At 37.2% G+C, this 19,653-nt stretch overlaps 1 protein-coding gene across 6 annotated transcripts in view; it reads left to right on the top strand.

The window, feature by feature from the left end:
• METTL4 (methyltransferase 4, N6-adenosine) overlaps nucleotides 1-12,837 on the top strand; it is a 29,214-nt gene extending 16,377 nt beyond the window's left edge. For 4 of the 6 annotated variants that reach the window (XM_070778866.1, XM_019986981.2, XM_070778864.1 and 1 more), the window contains exons 7-10: nucleotides 1,184-1,358; nucleotides 3,734-3,840; nucleotides 4,224-4,318; nucleotides 9,368-12,837. In XM_070778866.1, the coding sequence (XP_070634967.1) occupies nucleotides 1,184-1,358; nucleotides 3,734-3,840; nucleotides 4,224-4,318; nucleotides 9,368-9,513 (523 nt within the window). In that variant the 3' untranslated portion in view covers nucleotides 9,514-12,837. The remainder of the gene's footprint in view (nucleotides 1-1,183; nucleotides 1,359-3,733; nucleotides 3,841-4,223; nucleotides 4,319-9,367) is intronic. The other 2 variants (XM_019986982.2, XM_070778865.1) reach the window with 2 other exon arrangements.
• The last annotated feature ends 6,816 nt before the right edge of the window (nucleotides 12,838-19,653 follow it).

Genomic DNA, 19,653 nt, shown 5'->3' with positions numbered 1-19,653 from the left:
AATAGAATTGTATTGAATTGAATTTAAGATTGGAGGTTTGCAAGAGTTGTAGAGTTAAGGAGTAAGGGGCTGGTGATCATAGTTAGTGCATACAATTGTATTTATTAGGGGAAGAATAGTTGAGCGTGCACATTATTTAGATTGTCCTTTGACATCACCCAGGATACTTGCAAGATTTATGTTGGCTAGGCATAAAGATCTTAGAACTTAAGTTTTTATTGAGTATGGAGAGTGAGGATGTAATGGGTTCCATAAGAAGGCTGGAGGCTAGATAGCATAATTCTGAAAGAGAAGGGGGTTTCCAGCCTGGAACTGGAGGGGAGCCAGGAGAATACCGGCCTCTCCTCTCATGACTGTGTATGTTGGGATTGGACAAATGACCACACTGGTTTGATGGGGTGTTATGGAACAAGTAGAGTTCTAACAAGAGAAACTAGACATTGTACTACTGATGGCCAGGAGGTTCAGGGCTGTAGAATTTTTTTGTAATGAAAGCATGAGTGTTTCAGAGAGCTCAGTAGAATTGACTGAAGGATGAAAGAAGCAGGATGATAGATTGAGTGTTGGAAATGTGGTGGGATATTGAGACAGTTTCCAGAGTGTTAATGGAGTCTCTGGGCTTCCCAGATTGTGCTAGTGGTAAAGAACCTCCCTGCCAATGCAGGAGATGTAAGAGACACGGGTTCAATCCCTGAGTTGGGTTGGGAAGATCCCCTGGAGGCGGGCATGGCAACCCACTCCAGTATTCTTGCCTGGAGAATCCCATGGACGGGGGAGCCTGGTGGGCTACAGTCCATGGGGTCCCAAAAGATTTGGACACAACTTAGCGAATTCACAAGCACATGTGTAGTGTACAGATCATCACAAGATGATATTTGCTTAATTTTAAATGGTATAAAAACATATAGAAAATATTAGTAAAATTACTGAAATGTAATACATTCAGAAGTGATAAAAAAATATGGCCTGATCATTTTGAGTTAGTAAAAATGAAAAGTGGTATTTCCAACTTATCTGTGAAACAGCATGTCCACTGGGTGTCACTGTGGCTTTGTATTTAGTTACACAAATAAAGAATTGTAGGAGCTTTGTGTTTGTGGAATCAGTATTATACAGGTCCTCTCCCTGCTTATTTTTCTCTTTGGCCTCGATTTTGCTAATATTTTTTTCTGTTTATTTTTAGATATAGTTATTTATCACCACTGCAGATAAAGCAGATCCCTGTCCCTAAGCTGGCTGCTCCAAGCTGTCTTGTTGTTACGTGGGTGACAAATAGACAGAAGCACCTGCGTTTTGTCAAGGAAGAGCTTTACCCGTCTTGGTCTGTGGAGGTAGTTGCTGAATGGCACTGGGTAAAAGTAAGTTCCAAAGTTAACGTATCCGTTAACTTTATTTGTTCATAAGGTGCAATGTACAAGTCACATAAAGATAGCTCCTACTTTTTAATGTTTAACATGGCATCACTCTACTTCTTCAGCAGGGTCTAATTAAAACATTTACTTTGCTGCTAAATACCTTTGTCTTCTTATTCTCAAGGCTTTTTACCTGTTTGTTCTGTATCTTTTTGGAGTAGAACCCCAAACTCCTGGTCTTAGGAAATCACTCAGGTAGATATTAGGATGACATTTTAAAGAGCTCTGATGGTCTGTAGTTTAACAGACAATAAGCAAAAACCTTGGGGGATTTGTCCATCACTAAACATAGAAATTGTCTTACTGTTGATCTTCTTCCTCTTTACTCATCCAAAACTTCAGCTGCCCTTTGTGACTTTTTCTTTTTTCTTTTCTTTGTCATTTTTTCCCCCTTATGTTGCTGGGGATGGAAAGGAAAATAGCAAAGAAACCTAGTGTGGAAGAGTTGGGAAAATGCTGGAAGCAAGGCCTTTTATACTGTGAATCTTAACTGTGTTCCTCAGTGCTTGTTTTTGAAAGAAATGATTCTAACTCCTTAATGAGTTGAAAGGTCTTTAATATTAATCTTTGCTTGGTCTCAAGAATACCAAAAATATAGAAAAGTGGTGTGTTGTTCAAAGTTCATTGGCTATCCTTTTAAAGATACACTGTCTACTTAAATGAATTCCGCAAAAGCCTCCTAAACTTTAAAAAAACAAACCAGGTTTTAGGGACTGAATGTTTAACATTTATATTACTGGTCTATTCATTTTAGACAGAGGAGAGGTCTATGTTTAATGTGCTTTGTGTGCTTTGTAGTAACTGGGGTATCTTCTGAAAGCTGTGTACATTGTTTATTTGCACCTATTTTATGGCACTTGGCAAACAAGTGCTGATAATTGTTTGCTTTTACAGTTGTACTTTGGGCTTAGCTCTGGTTGATTTGCAATAGGATCGTTACGGGCATATAAAACTCCATTCTACTCTGTTACGACAGTCCTTTCTTTTCATAGTCAGAAACTGGGACCAAAGTCAGGAAAACGTTACCTTCTGAAATTAAAACCAGTAAAATGTTAATACATGAAAACTAAGACTGTTCATTTCTGGTAGGAATCAGTTCTAAGAGGTGGTATGATAGTTTAAAACAAAAATATGTTTTACTTATTTATGAAATATGTAAAATATGTAAAAATATGAAATACTTGTTAGGTGTTTGCACATATTGTTACATCAGATGGAGTAGTCTGCATTGAGTATAAAGGACATCCAAAGCATCAGAATTTGCCAGTGTTTATACAGCACTGTGTGGAATAGCTGTTGCTATTCGTAGGCCCTAGAGGAGATAAAAGGACTTTACTGGTTTGGTTTTTAGTACCTTGATATATGCTAAAGGATTCCATAGAGGATAGATATGAGTATTATGACAGTGAAAATATCTGCCTCCATGCTTAATTAACTAATTGAATATTATTTTAAATTGTGTTTTGAGTTTGATTAGTTGGAGTGAGTCTCTGGGAGTCTGATCAATCACTCCAGGATGAAATGATGAGATTGAATTTCTGGATTTTTAATGCCAAGAGGTTAGAACTTGCATTGTCTGTCTCATCAGTTCCCAAGCTACTTTCATTATTAATTTTAGCTCTTGACAGTATTTAATGATACTGTTTCCTGTAAATAAAGGAAAATACTTTATTGTCATGTACTTAGTCACATTGCTAGTAATACAGGTAAATGTTATTTGAATGAACAAATGAATAAATGATGGCATGGTTTCTAGTAACATATTTTAATGAAAAACCAAGAGTTTTATGTGCAAGATGATAGAAATTTAAAATAATTTTTTAGTCGTGTAAAGCTGCCCTGCCCACTATGGTATGGTATGGTGTGGTGTGTCACTAGCTATGTGTAGCTCTTCAGCACTTGAAAGGTGACTGGTCCACGTTGAGATGAGCTAATAAATGTCACATTTTGGATTTAAAATACTTAATATGAAAGACTGTAACATACCTCAGTAATTTTTTGAATTGGCTACATACTAAAATGATAATATTTTAGATATGTTACATTAAATTAAAAATAATTTAAAATTAAAATATAGTTAAAATGAATTTTGCCTCATTCTTCTTGCTTTTTTTAAATGTTGGTACTAGAAATTTTAAATTACATGGGCTTCCATCTGTGGCCCACATTATATTTTTATTGGATAGCAGTAGCCTTGAGGTTTAATAATTCTTTTTCTTTGGTAGAAACTGTATACTGGAAGGAAAAAAAAACAATCCTTTCCTGGTGTATGGGATTTACAGGTGTATGGGTTGTTTTTGTTTCTGTCTCCTTTTTGTCAGATCACCAGTTCAGGAGAGTTTGTGTTCCCATTAGATTCTCCACACAAAAAGCCTTATGAAGGTCTTATATTGGGAAGAGTTCGAGAAAAAGCTGCTTTACTATTAAGGTAGGAAGGGTGATTTTTCAAAATTGTATAAATGTATTAATTTTCAGGCTTTCAAAACTTAACACAGTAATCATTGGTTTTCCTTAATTTTTACATTTTTGAAAATCTGGAAATGGCCCAAACAAGAAAAGTGTGAATGCTAATGGCACATGAAATTGTATATTATCATTTGCTTTATCTAATGTGCAATAGTTATTATTGTAGAAGAGAAAACTATCTGAAATTTCTTAATACTTAAATTGTTGATTTCCATTATTATTTCTCTTCTTAAATTATTATGAATGGAGGTGCTATTTGAAAGGTGAAAAGAAATCAAAGGCAACTGTGGCTTAAATGTAATAAATTGTCCTTTAAAATACAATTACGTTGTTGTTCTGTTTCAGTAGGAATGCAGATGTAAAAGAGCTGCCCATTCCAGACCACAAGTTAATTGTCAGTGTGCCCTGTACGCTCCATTCACATAAGCCACCTCTTGCTGGTATGTTTCTATAAAATAGAATTGTTATGACTTTTATGAAATTGACAAAAGGATTGAATGTTGCATTTGAATGGTCTAGAGATTTGGAAATTCAATATGATATGTGTTATTTTAATTAATATTCTAAAATCATATAGAAGAATTGGTGAGATAGAGAATTGATTGTTGTTTTTTTTTTCTTTTTTTGCTCCAGAAACCTTTTATTGTTTGCATTTGGTCCCTGGCTTTGGGGAAAGGGCTCCAGGTGGTTAACCCGGGAGGGGCTCAGCCAGAGGCCCTGACATCAGGTGGGGGAGCCTGGCCTTCGAGTGGAGCTGGGCTCGCTGGCCTCTTGTGCTGTGGGAGCGTCAGCCTTTCCAGGAGGTACCAACCTGGCTGGCCTGCAGAGGTTGGTCAGGTGGTCACCACATCCAGGAGGTGGCGCTTCAGGAAGGCAGAGAGATGGGGGATCTATGTGGGCAGAACCGAGGGCGCGCAGATCCAGAGCAGCCTTCTCCAGGCCTGTGGCAGCATACAGTGCTTTGTCCCACTTGTCTGGGGGCGGCTCGGGCGTGTCAGGGAAGAGGAGGGCGCTGCCACTGCCACTGTGCTGGCTCTGCATCTTCAGAGGCTGCCGGGCCAGCACATGGGAGGAGCGGGTCGGGAGCCCTCCAGGGGCACATCGTGGCCTCGAATCAAAGCCCACAGAGAGGTGGGTGTTGGAGACCCGCCCAGCAGTGGCTGACCACCTCCTCCGCTGGGTGGAATAATTCTTATGGGTCTAGGAGCGCATCATTGTGGTTGGCAGTAAGGGGCTCACCGCAAAAATGGTGCTGAATGGTCTTGGAGGTTGTGACCTGAAAGAAGTCTAGAGGGTGGCTGGAAAAAGGGTCTGTTAGGTCCAAACTCTGTTGAAGCGGAGATGGAGCCGTGTGAACACCCAGGTGACTGTGTAGACTCGTCTTACCTTACCTCAGTCTTTCTTCTCCCACTGTGTTTTAGGGTCCCCTGACTAATGGGGCTCTTATCCCATCACTGGCACAACCGAGTGAAGACTGGTGGTACTTCTGAGGACTGTAGTTCTGGGGGCGTTATTGTATTGTCAGGGCTCCACCCCTTGTTTGTTCTAAAGCCTAGAGCTTAGAAAGCAGTCAGAGAGATGCTTACAATTCCCTTGATATATGGTAGACAGTTTCAGTTTTATGTTGAGTAGTGTTGCTTTTCTGAACCGTTGGAAAGGTAGTAGTATCCTGCAGTTCTTACTAGTCTTAATGTTTTAGTATGATGTTCATCATTTAATGAAACTAAACAGCAAGGAATAGTGGAAAGTTTTGGCTTTTCAGATTGACCTAAAAGACCTTGAATCCTGGCTCTGCTACTTGAGCGAGTTACTCATAATTTTCCACCTCAGAGTCGTTGTTTGAAGAGCAAATAATGATATTTAGTCTTTCAGAGCTGTGAGGATTGGTTGCATTTGAGAGTCTGTCACACATAGTAGAAGATCAGTAAATGCTAAGTTTTTCAACTGAAAGAATAAAAAAATAGGAACGAATATAAGTCCTTGAGAAATACTAAATTTGACATTCAAAGTTCATGAGCTAGGATACATAGGAAGGTGAATTCACATTCCCAAAAGGATGTTTATTGGTAACACTCCAGATTTCTCGTATCTTAGATTTCCTATGCAGAAGAATCTTTAGTGTTAATTCATTTGAGAAATATTCAGATGTCTACCTGTTGATCCATTTTTTGACCTAGAGGCATTCTCAGTGAATAATTGCCTTTAAACTTTGGACTGTGATAGAGTCTTTAATGCAAGTAAACATTTGACTTAAATGGAAAATCTGTACTGTTCTTTGAGAAAAAAATTATGTTTGCTACCAGTTATACGCAGTGGAGGAAATCTAAGTTGTATTCTTCTCATTGGAATTTTCTTTATCATTTGGTGAGTATCAAAGTTTAATAAAGGGTTTGTCTTTAGAGCTTATTTTTTTTACTTTTAAAAATCCAAAAGCCAGACCCAAAAAACCTTTCATTCCCAAATGATGGTTAAACTATTTCTCAATTCATTTTACACAGATTATGTTTAAAGATGAGTCTTAAGATACAAGGTTTTATAAAATAGTGATTAAAATTAGTGTTTTATTACTATTAATAAAAATTAGCCCTATATTTTATAGCTTCTATTTATGAAGTGCAGTTCTTCTGTATTCCCAGTAGAGAGCAGCACAAACACATTTTTAGGATTGAGACTACTTAAAAAGAAAAGTTAGATTTTGGGGAGAAATTTTTTGCATGATTCAATATACGTAATCCTTATGTTTTGGTGAAGTACTGGTAGACAAGCAGTATTTATAATCCTTTATTTTTGAGTTCATGTTTCTGTATAGCAAGTGTCTGTGTTTTGGATGTAGACCTACATGAAGCCATCAGAAAGCAACTTTCAGATTTCTGCCTATATTTTACTCTGAAATTATAACCCTAGGATTTGGTATAATACATGCTGTCTATGTAATGCTTAGAACTTTTACATGTAAATATTCTTAAAGTGCTTTTTGCAAATTCACAGAATGAAATGATCTCCTCTCTCCTTAGCTTCTAAAAGCACCAAGGTGTTTTTTTTTTTTTTTTCAAACAAGTTTTAGTTTGTTTTTTCTACTGCAAAATATAAAAAACACCAAATTGGCAGCATATTCCATATCAAAATGATGCATTTACTCTTTTTAAGTTTTGAAATTTCTTCCTGTAGATTGAAACATAAGCCAACAATAGCTATGGCTTTCCAGCCTAATGTAAATTTATAATCTTTTAAGTTTAAAGATTTAAGGTAGGAATATAATGAAATAAAAGTATTTGAATCAAAATTTTGTTTTTTATATTGCTCCTTAGAGAAATTTCTGCTGCTTTTCACTGCTTTACTCACTAACAGTTTGTATGAGATTCTATGCACTGACATATGAGTACTTTCCCCCCAGCTGCCTCTTGCTCCCAAGCAGAAGGGGAATGAACTAGCTATATATAAATTATTTCCTCTCCATTGGTTAGAAGTATGTTTTACTAATGCCAGATGTTATGTAATTATTTATATATATGTCATATTTAAATTTATACATGTGAATTTACTTTTAAAAATTGAGATATAAATGCCATATAACACCATATTAGTTTCAGGTGTATAACATAATGATTCAAGGTATATGTACATTTTCACTGGTCACAATAAGTCTACACATAATTACAATGTTTTTTCCTGTGATGAGAACTTTTAAGATCTTGCATTTTCATTTAAATTGATATTTAAAATTAGTAAGAATAAAACATTTCCATTAATTTTCTTCTGTTTCTTTTGCTTTGTTTTGAAATTAAACATATGTAGTTAGCACTGTAAAAACTTCACTCCTTGATTTTCTGTGTTTTGCAACTAAAAAGGAAAAAAGTGATGCCAAAATGTGTTCCATTGATAAAGTGGGAGATGATAAATGGGTTTAGGTTTTATGTATTTTTTTCACTTCAAATACCTGACCATCTTTTTCTGTTAGTTTGTGAAGTCTTAGAAAACATGGATATCTGTTTCTTTTAAGTCCCGTAGCGCTTATAATGGGTGCTCAGAAATAGTAAATATTTTTGATTGGCTGATTCCAGTTTGGATTCCAGTTTAAAATGCCAAAGTAGAGTCATTAACATCTTTGTACTGAAGAACTGAACAAACAAGCAGAAACAAGAAAACAAAACCTTGCTTCAGTATAATGTTAGACCACTTTAAAAGTGAGTTGAGCCTGGTGAGGCATTGAATTCATGGGGCAAAACATGGAAAAGTGATATAAAAGTTTATTGTCCTTCAAGACTTTGGGGAAATGTTTCTCACTCAAGTTTAGTAGCATTTAGTTACATAGTTACGAAAGGACTAGAAGTCTCATGTCAGCATCTCCTAGAAGCTATCAAAGTCCAGATTTGAGTTTGTTTGAGTTGTAGGCAATGAATACATTTGATTCTTTGATTTTTGATAGACAGGATCAGTGCTTTCAGACAAACAATTATTTTGTTGTGAGAGCAACTAAAGAACATTATGAAATATAAAATTTTTCATATATTAGCTTTTAAATCTAACCTCTATGAAGTATTTCTAAGAAACCCTTATCATTCCTAAAGAGAATTTGATGGATTTCTTTAAAGCTCAATCCTATAAAGCCATTAGGAACTATATTTTGCCTGTTATAATGACTTTTCATACTTGAATTGTTATTTTCATACTAAGTTCCTGTTGAAGAATAAGCTAACCAGCAACATGATCAAGGTTAAACTGATTTAAATATTTGTCATTCAAATGAGCATGTGCTTAAAAAAAAGCTTCTGTTAGTGTAGATTATAGCTATCTAGCCAATGTATAGATGAGATGCCATTTTCCCAACAAATACAGTGTTCAGTAGTTATGAATATATTGAACAAGGAATATTTAACTGTAGAAATAATACAGTGAAATTTTAGGTAAAGAAGTATCTGTAATTTGGAAGTGAAGGAGTGTTCTCAGTACTGCCAAATTATAGCTGAGGAGGTAAGAGTTATTTGTTAGGTATATGTTCTGAATATTTATCTGTGTTTCCAACTCTTAACACTTAACTATGTTTTTGTGGAGACGTACAATGATATTTATCTTAGTTTGTAAAGTGGATTGTCTTTGTATTATTCCTATGTACTTTTGTCCATGCATGGATTACATTTATTAAAAAATAAATTAAGCTAGTACTCGGGAGCTATGTCAGCATTATTGGAAAACTGAAAAGTCACCGGTGTGGGTGTTAAAATCTTCCTTTCTCCTCTAAAAATGAAAAGTGATAAATTAGGACTATTGAAAGTTCTGATGGTATTGTTCTCGATCTCAGGGGTGTTTATTTCAAATGACTTTCTAACTACAAATAGTGAAGTCTATGATGAAATCCTTGAAGTTAACTTGCTGTTTTTCTTTTTTAAGGAAACATCTCTGCTTTTCTCCTCTTAACTACTAAAGGACTTTGATTCCTTCCTTAATAATAAGTTTTGTGTTTTTTTTTTTCTTTTCTTGTTTTTGGACAGAGGTTCTAAAAGACTATATCAAGCCAGAGGGAGAATGTTTGGAATTGTTTGCTCGAAATTTACAGCCGGGTTGGACTAGTTGGGGCAATGAAGTTCTCAAATTTCAACACATGGATTATTTTGTTGCTCTGAAGTCTAAAAGCTGACTAGGCTCCTAAAATTGTGTTTTTCTTCAGTTTTTCCTCACTCCTTCTCCTTTCATTCTGATTTATATTTTCCTTTTTTTACCAACCAGTATGCTTAGAGATGTAAACAGAACTTTGCTTTTCAGCAAAGTGACTAGAAGTGACTGACCATCATATAATTTCAAGATGAATTTTACTTCAGGTGCACTAGTATTCCACATTATCCTGGACTCTCTACAAATGAAAGAAGTAAGCCGTTTGAAAGAAGGTAAGACTTTGTTATTGAAAAAGTTCAGAAAGCATGCGTTATGGACCTGAAGTCATAATTCTGCATATGGATGCGTTTTGTTTAGCCCACATGGTGGTGTAAAAAAAATTTTGAACCATCAGAGAATTTCAAGAAATCAGGAAATTTCACATACTAAGTCTTTAATTATCAGCAACTCTGGCTATACAATAGTCTGTACTTTTTCCTGACATCAGTCTGTGGGACCCAGTGATGCCAACTCATTTGGGAAGGGCCATGTACTCTCCAGCTTACTTCAGTAACCTTGCCCCATGCCAATCAGTTATATGTTCTACTTGACTCCTGTACAACCTGAATTTAGAACTTCTTGTTTAGTGTTACATTCTGGAAAACATTCAAAGACCTGTCAAGTACCACATCATTGTACTGAGTTTATGAGACTTTTTTTGGAGGGTTTTAAATTGCATTCACGGTCACTTTTCAAGTACTTTTTACTTTTGCTTGTTCCTCTAGAAGGAAAAAAAAAATTCTTATAATGTTATAAAGTAAACATTGCTTGAACTTAATTGATATTTATAGACTATTCCATCTGAAAGCAGCAGAATACACATTCTTCTCTAGTGCACTTGGAACACTCTATGGATGGATCACATGCTGGATCTCAAAACAAACCTCAGTAAATTTTAAAAAGTTGAAATCACATCAAACATATTTTCCAACCACAATACTATGAGATTAGAAATCAACTACAGGAAAAAGCTAGGAAAAACTCCAAAAACTGTGACATGCTGATGAAAGAGATGGAATATGACACAAACAGATGGAAAGACATACTTCTTGGATTGGAAGACTCAATATTGTCAAAATTACTATACTACCCAAGGCAATGTACAGATTCAGTGCAATCCCTAACAGATTATCAATAGAATTTTTCACAGAGCTGGAACAAAAATTTTAAAATTTGTATGGAAACGTGAAAAACTCAGGATATCCAAAGCAATTCTGACAAAGAAAAATGGAGTTGGAGAAATCAGGCTCCCTGACTTTAAACTATACTACAAAGCTACAGTAATCAAAGCAGTATTGTACTGGAACAGAAACAGAAATATAGATCAATGGAACAAGATGGAATGCCTAGATATAAACCCATGCACCTGTGGTTAGTTAATCTACAATAAAGGAGGCAAGAATATACAATGGAGAAAAGACAGTCTCTTCAGTAAGTGACACTGGGAACACAGCTATATATTAAAGAAGGAAGTTAGAATATTCTCTAACACTGTACACAAAAGTAAACTCAAAATGGATTAAAGGCCTAAATGTAAGACCAGATACTATAAACTCTTATAGGAAAACATAGGCATAATAGTCTTTGACATAAATTGCAGCAATATTTTTTTGGATCTACCTCATAGACAATGAAAATTTAAAAAAAAATACAGAAATGGGACCCAATTAAGCTTAAAAGCTTTTGCACAGTAAAGGCAACCATAAGCAAAGTGAAAAGACAACTCACAGAATGGAAGAATATTTTAATATTTGTAAATGAAGTGACCAACAAAGATTAATCTCCAAAATAATACAAATAGCTCTTGCAGCTCAATATCAAAAACCCAAAAATAACCCAGTCCAAAAAAAAAAGGGCAGATGTAAATAGGCATTTCTCCAAAAAATACATACAGATGGCCAAAAAACACATGTAAAGATGCTCGGCATTGCTAATTTTTAAAGAAGTGAGGTATCACCTCACTGGTCAGAATGACCATCATCAAAAGTCTACAAACAATAGAAGAGGGTGTGGAGAAAAGGGAACCCTCTTGCAGTGTTGGGAATGTAAATTGATACAACCACTATGGAGAATAGTATGGACATTGCTTAAAAACCAAAATCTACCATGTGATCCAGCAATCCCATTCCTGGGCTCATATCCAGAGAAAACCATAGTTCAAAAAGATACATGCATCCCTGTGTTCACTGTGGCATTATTCACAGCAGTCTAAACATGGAAGCAGCCTAAATGTCCATCGACAGAGGAATGGATAAAGAAGATGTGATATACGTACAGTAGACTGTTAGCCATAAAAAAGAAATAATACCATCTGGGGCAATGTGGATGGACCTAGAGATTATTTTACTAAGTGAAATAAGTCAGAGAAAGACAAATTGCATACAATACCACTTATATGAAGTCTAAAAAGTTGATACAAATGCATTTATTTACAAAACAGAAACAGACTTATAGTCTTTGAAAACAAATATATGGTTAGCAAAGGAGAAAGGCTGGGGGGGGGTAATAAATTAGGAGTTTGGGATTAACAGATACACAAAATAATCAACAAGGACCTACTGTATAGTACAGGGAACTATATTCAGTGTTCTAAAACAACCTATATGGGAAGGGAATCTGAAAAAGAATGGATGTATATATGTGTATAACTGAATCACTGCTGTACCCCTGAAACTAACAACATTGTAAATCAACTATACCCCAATATAAAATTTAAATTAGAAAATTAAAGTAAAAAAACAAAGTAACCGCTGCTTATGATTGTGAAAAAATTTTATATCTTATTTCCAGATTTTCTACAAATATTTTTTTTACAAGTAAAATATTTTTACTGGAATGATTCTTTGAAAAGCATGCTGACTTATGTGTAACCTTTACAATTTTTTTTGATGTATATTTTTTCACAGAGTAACATTCTCCAGTTTTCAGTGTAGAATTCAGTGAGTTTTGAAGATGTATATATAGATGTCTGTCTACAACCATAAACATTATATAGAACATTTCCTTCATCCCCTGAAATTCATGTGTCCATTTGCGGTCAGTCATATCCTCCCACCTTTGCCACTGGCAAATAATGATTTGTTTTGTATCATTAGTTTTGCATTTTTTAGAATTTCATACAGATGAAAACATAGACTATGTAATCTATTGTGTTTGGCCTTTTAGCATTTTGAGAAAAGTGTTTATACTATTTACAGATTTTCTATAAATGTTTATCTACTAAGTAAAACGTTAGATTGAAATGACTGACTGACTGTCAGGATTGCCAATTTGTTTGCTGATTTTGCCAAATAAAAATGCTGTTTTTGAAGTTTGTTCATTCTTTGAGTATGTGAGTTTCAGAGTCTTAACTTTGAGCCTTACTTTAGTTGCTGCCTTTGTTCTGACCTTGTAGATTCTATCTGCCTTGTCCTGTTCTAGTTAAGATTCTGGACTCGAACTCACTCTCACCAGAAAACCCTAGGCCCCCAAATCTTACCTTTTCAGGCTTGGAACTCTAGAGACCTATCTTCAGCAATTTTTATGTATTTGGCTTCAGAGAGACAATGGATTTTTTACTGACTGTGATTCAGAGGAGGATTATAATCACCTTAAAGGGCTTTCCCTTCATTGAAGATGTTGCTTGCTGCTGCCGCCAAGTCGCTTCAGTCGTGTCCGACTCTGTGCGACCCCATGGACTGCAGCCTACCAGGCTTCTCCGTCCATGGGATTCTCCAGGCAAGAACACTGGAGTGGGTTGCCATTTCCTTCTGCAGAAGGTGCTGCTTAATTCACCTCATTTGACTCATATCATGTCCCATTGGGTTACCACATGCTGGGAAGCACCACAACACTATTGGCATAGTTTTCTGGTTATCAGAGTTCTTTTACTTCAGTTATGTCACTTTATCCTCAAAGCAGTCTTATGAAGTTGAAGTTATAATGAGGGAACAGGTTCATAGAGGTGAGCTGACATGGTTAATAAGTGATAACCAAGACGTGAATTCTATTCTGTTTCCTCAGTTGGGACACTTCATGTTGTACCATGTTTGCTAATGAACTTGAGGTCTTAATAGTAAGCATTATCAGCTACTAATCAGGATCCACCATGTGGCCTGAAGCAAATTTAGAATGGTTCATAGGTAGTCATCCAAAATAACTTTTTCAATATATGATGCCAGTCAGTCTTGGATTTTGAACACAATATTTTTTTGTTAGGGATTTTAGTGACATTAGCTGGACTGACAGCCTGTGTGCTACTCAAGAGTCAGCTGGGCTGCTAAACCCTTTAACATGGGCTGTTAGCACATTTACCATGCAATTGTATTTCCTCAGTCAGAATAGCCATTTTTTAATTCACATTTTTAAGGAAGCCCTTCTGCAAGAGGTGCTTGGACTGGACAGAAGTACAGGTGCAAATAATTTGATGCACCTTGGTTATCTGCTTTCAGTGTTCAATTGTGTAGACCAACCCCAAACTCCATAGAGAATCTTAAATTCATGACTCTATTGATCAATCTGCTCCAGCTTGAAAGCAAGTCAGAATACCAGAATACCATGATAATTTTATGGAATATTTCTTCTAAATATTCCAAGGAGTTAACCTAGATTTTCTAAGGCTTCTTGTGAACTTGAGTGAAAATTATTGGACTTTTTCAGTATCAGTGCAAATACTTGGGGCTGTATAAAAATGAATTGATCTCTAGGAGTGGAGAGCATGAGGAAAACTTTCTTTCAACCACTTTTGCGGATTAATTTTTGGCCTGGTCATCAGATAACTGTGACACAGCAATGAGGTAGCTTTGGATGACAGCTAAGGTGAATGAGTGGTCGTTTGTAGCCTTGAGGCCAGGCCACAGCTGTGAAAGCAAGTCCTAACCACTAGACCACCTGGGAACTCCCTGGAAGAATCCATTTTCAAGTTCATTCAGATTGATAGCAAAATTCAGTTGTTTCCTTGGGGGCCATTGGCTAGGAGTCAACTCAACTTCTAGAGGCTGTCCTCTGATCCTTGCACATGACTCCCTCCATCTTCAAGGTCACAGTAGCGCATTGAGTGCTTCTTACCCTTTGATTCTCTGACTTTGCCTTGTGTTGCCACCTAGAGAAAATTCTGTTTTTAAAGTGCTTTTGTGATTAGATTGACCCACCTAGTTAATCTCCCTTTTTTCATACAATGAAACATAGTCATGGGAGTGATAATTCATCATGTCACAGGTCCCCACCAAACTCAAAGGGGAGAGGGTTATACAAGCAAGAAGGTCACTGGGAGTTCATTCTTAAGATTCTGCCTAACAACCCAACCCCTGACCCCCAACAATCCATGTCTGTCCCACAAGTGAAATACATTTACCCTGTCCTCAGGTTCGAAATGGAATCATTCCATTACAGCATCAGTTCAAGTCCAGAGTCTCTCATAAATTCTACCCGCTTAAAAGTCCCATATCTCATCATCTAAATCAGATTAGAACAGGCTCTGGTGTAATCCATTAAGTACAGCTCCTGGGCAAAGTTCTGCATCTGTGGATCTGTGGAACTAAAGAAAATGTGACCTGCCTCCAACACTTCCATAGTGGTTGAATGGGCTTGGCATAAGAGTTACAGCTTTTCCAGTTCAAAAACAGGGGAGAATGGGGAGCAAATAGCATTTTTACTTGTCTCCTTATCCAAAGCAGTTTAAAAGTCCAGCCAGGTAAACTCCAGGCAGACTTCCTTGATTAGAGCTTCAAGGCCAGGCAGTAATGTGTGGTTTTCAGCTCTGCATTTTGGGTTCTTGGCCCCATCCTCTGAGCTCTGATTCTGCTCTCTGCTTTTGTTTCCATCTTTGAGTCATTATTTTTTTTGAAACATTGAAGTATAGTTGATCTACAGTAATTTACTGGTGTACAACATGGTGGTTCACAGTTTATAAAATGCTATACCACATTTATGGGCTTCCCAGGTGGTGCTAATAAAGAACCCTCCTGCCAATACAGGAGATGTAAGAGAGATGTAAGAGATGTAGGTTCAATCCCTGGGTGGGGAAGATCCCCTGGAGGAGGGCTTGGCAACCCACTTCAGTATTTTTTTTTTTTAATTAATTTGATTGGAGGCTAATTACAATATTGTAGTGATTTTTGCCATACATTGACATGAATCAGCCATGGGTATACATGTGTTCCCTATCCTGAACCCCCCTTCCACCTCCCTCCCTATCCCATCCCTCAGGGTTATCCCAGTGCACCAGCCCTGAGCACCCTGTCTCATGCATCGAAACTGGACTGGTGATCTGTTTCACATATAATATACATGTTTCAATGCTATTCTCTCAAATCATCCCACCCTCGCCTTCTCCCACAGAGTCCAAAAGTCTGTTCTTTACATCTGTGTCTCTTTTGCTGTCTCGCATATAGAGTCATCGTTACCATCTTTCTAAATTCCATATATATGCGTTAATATACTGTATTGGTGTTTTTCTTTCTGACTTAAGTGAAGTGAAGTAGCTCAGTCGTGTCCGACTCTTTGCGACCCGGTGGACTGTAGCCTACCAGGCTCTTCCCTCTATGGGATTCTCCAGGAAAGAGTACTGGAGTGGGTTGCCATTTCCTTCTCCAGGGGATCTTCCCAACCCAGGGATCGAACCTGGGTCTCCTGCATTGAGGGCAGATACTTTAACCTCTGAGCCACCAGGGAACCCCTTCTGACTTATTTCACTGTGTATAATAAGCTCCAGTTTCATCCACCTCATTAGAACTGATTCAAATGCATTCTTTTTAATAGCTGGGTAATATTCCATTGTGTATATGTACCACAGCTTTCTTATCCATTCATCTGCTGATGGACATCTAGGTTGCTTCCATGTCCTGGCTATTGTAAACAGTGCTGCGATGAACATTGGGGTACACGTGTCTCTTTCAATTCTGGTTTCCTCGGTGTGTATGCCCAGCAGTGGGATTACTGGGTCATATGGCAGTTCTATTTCTAGTTTTTTAAGGAATCTCCACACTGTTCTCCATAGTGGCTGTACTAGTTTGCATTCCCACCAACAGTGTAAGAGGGTTCCCTTTTCTCCGCATCCTCTCCAGCATTGTTTGTAGACTTTTTGATAGCAGCCATTCTGACTGGCGTGAGATGGTACCTCACTGTGGTTTTGATTTGCTTTTCTCTGATAATGCCACTCCAATATTCTTGCCTGGAGAATCCCTAACCCTAACACAAGCCTGGTGGGCTATGGTCCATAGTGTCGCAAAGAGTCGGACATGACCAAAGCAACTTCGCATGCACATGTCATGTTTATAGTTATTACAAAATATTGGCTATATCCCCCATGTTGTATAATAGATCCTTGTAGCTTATTTTATACCTAATAGTTTGAGTTCTCCTTTTGTATGAAAGGTAGCATGTATTTACAGTTGAATTATTTTATTGGCCTGCTTCCTGTCCGTAGAATTTGGGAGATTGGATAGCCTTTTCTTTTTTCATTTTATACTCTCTCCTGTTCAGTCCATGTTAGTATTGTGTCTGCCGATGTAAAATTCTCAAGAACCAGTGGATCTTGTTTGAAATTCCCATTCACTCCCATCAAACAAGACCCAAATCCACAAATTTTTTTTTTAACAATAGAATAATGAATATATATATATACATATGTATATATAATTTACACATGAGATGCCCAGAGGGAAAAGAGTAACTCCTCTAGGTGGTTTAGAATTCCAGCTTATATAGCATCTTCAACAAACAATAATAAATTTGTGGAGAAATAGCAGGACAAAGAAAAGCAGTTTCAGGCTTCCAGGGGTGGAGATGAAAGGCTAGTTGGTAAAGATTGTTATGTAGATTCCTCTGGTGTTCTTCTCCAGGCTGATAGGGTCTAAGGTTGTCTCTGAGGACTAACCTTTGTCCTTCCAGATAAAGAGAAGGGACCCTGTTTTTAGGTAGATTGAGAGAGGACACAGATTTTCTTGTATCTACTTCTTTTCAATTGTAAAGTTTCCTTCCTATTGATTTCATCTTGGTAGCAATTATTCTCTAAATACTAATCTTTACGTGTATTTTGACCTAATTCGACTAATTAAAGTGGAGTTTCAGAGGTACTCAGGCCATTTGACAGGGAGAGATTTGTGTTCTCTTAGCTCACCAAGATTGAAACTAAAACCAAAAGCTTAATAGACATAGCAGATATGGGCAGATCCAAATAAATCTTGTGTTCCCAGGAGGCGCAGTGGTAAAGAATCTGCCTGTCCATGCAGGAGACACTAGAGAAGTGGGTTTAATCCCTGGATCAGGAAGATCCCCTGGAGTAGGAAATGGCAACCTGCTCCAGTATTCTTGCCTGGGAAATCCCATGGACAGAGGAGCCAGGACAGTTACAGTCCATGGGGTGGCAAAAGAGACAGGACTGAGTGACTGAGCACACACACACATACACACCCACAGATAAATTTTAAAAAAATAGCCACTTATGTTTCCTCCTTTGTGAATGGTTTTTTATCATTTTGACAAATTCAGTACTGAGCTTCATAAAAGAAAACATGATCAAACTGGTTAAATTGATAATGTAGAGGCTTACTCTTTACTCTCTGTGGGTTCATGGAACCATGCTTGCTTGTCCCTCCCTTCCAGGGAAAAGTAATTTAGATGTTTAAAGAAGTCCTCAGGCACATACAACTAGACTGTGGGGTAGAACTTGACATAAAGAGGGAAGTTTCAGAGGGAAGTATAAAGAGGTTAAAAGTGCTTTTTCTGCAAGATTTGTTGGGGAGCAAGCATCTATTTTGGATCTCTTCTCCCTTTTCCTTCCCTTTCACTGCCCCTCTCTCCAGTGTGGCCCAGGGCCACTACACTTTCACTCTCGCCCTTGGAAAGCCTAGAAGGACTAGGGTGGAGTACAGAGGATGAGGGGAGGGTACGATTATAGCCTTGGAAGGGGCTTTGCATTACTCATGGTCCGTCCAAGCTCCCCTGGGTAGGAGAGTTCTCGGGCTTAGGACCAGGAACATGCTCTTGTGGATCTCTGCTGAGGTTAGGCAGTAAATGGAGAAATCAAGGACTCAAGAGCTTCTGTCAGCCTTTCCACTGGTGAAGACTAAGAAATATAATATTTTTGTTATTACATCACATTTTGATGTTAAATGTACTGATGGAAAAGATGGTTCATTGTCTCCAAGGGCACATTGTTGTAAAGCATGTTCAGCTCTGAAAGTTTTTAATTAGATAAAATGTATGTTTCCTTTCTTGACATTCTTAAAAGTTAGCAAGCGAAAAAGCAGAAAGAAAGGAAAATGAGAAAAAAAGCTTTGGTTGAAAAAAATGTCAAGCTTTTTGATTATTCTGTACATGATATGTCTCAAGGTTGTTCTATTCTATCAAATACAATGGGACAGCTGAGCCTATACGGTTTCCTCCTTCCTCTTGACTATTCCTTCTTTTGATCTTTAGCTCTTAGCATAGTGCTTTATTGCACGGTAGGAACTCAGTAAGTGTATGTTGAATGTTGGATTGGAGATACTTGTGTTGAAGGTGAATAGAGCAGGGAGAGAGCTTGGACAGGGCGAGCTGAAATTTTACATGCCAAACACAATACACTACTGTGTCTCTAAAACTTTACAGTTTACAAAGGGCTGCTACATACAGGGTCTTATTTTTCCTCACAACAACCCTGTAGGATATTCTTGTATTCCTCTTTTATTTATGCATCCCAGAGAGGTTAAGTCCTACCTGCAGGCGGAGTTAGGTCTCACACCCGGTTCTCTTTTCTCCCCAAATGGAAGAGAGAAAGTTTTCCAGAAGCAGGGGATTAGCAGAGGATTCAGAGCTGCAGAAATTTTAAAGAAGATATAATATTGCCATAATCTTCATGGTTTTGCTGAGAAAAATCCATTTTAGTGGAGTAGAAAGACTGGAAGAGTTAAGGATGGGAAGAGGACTGTACCTTACCTTCTTACCTTACCTTCTTCAAGGGGAAAATCCTTTTTAAGTTAGATTTAATAACTGAAGAAACTTAATGATTTGAATAACTCCACAAGATGTCCTATAATAGTAGCCCAATTGTAAATGTATAGTTTATGAATGATTTAAAGTTGCTAAAGTAAAAAAAAAAACTTACAAAGAGAGTATTAGTCAATTTGTTTTGCACTTAGAAGCAGTTATTTTCTGAAATATTTAA

This window comes from Bos indicus, chromosome 24 (genome assembly GCF_029378745.1).
Source record: "Bos indicus isolate NIAB-ARS_2022 breed Sahiwal x Tharparkar chromosome 24, NIAB-ARS_B.indTharparkar_mat_pri_1.0, whole genome shotgun sequence".
Lineage (NCBI taxonomy): Eukaryota > Metazoa > Chordata > Mammalia > Artiodactyla > Bovidae > Bos > Bos indicus.
This window is presented reverse-complemented; position numbering and strand designations above follow the sequence as displayed.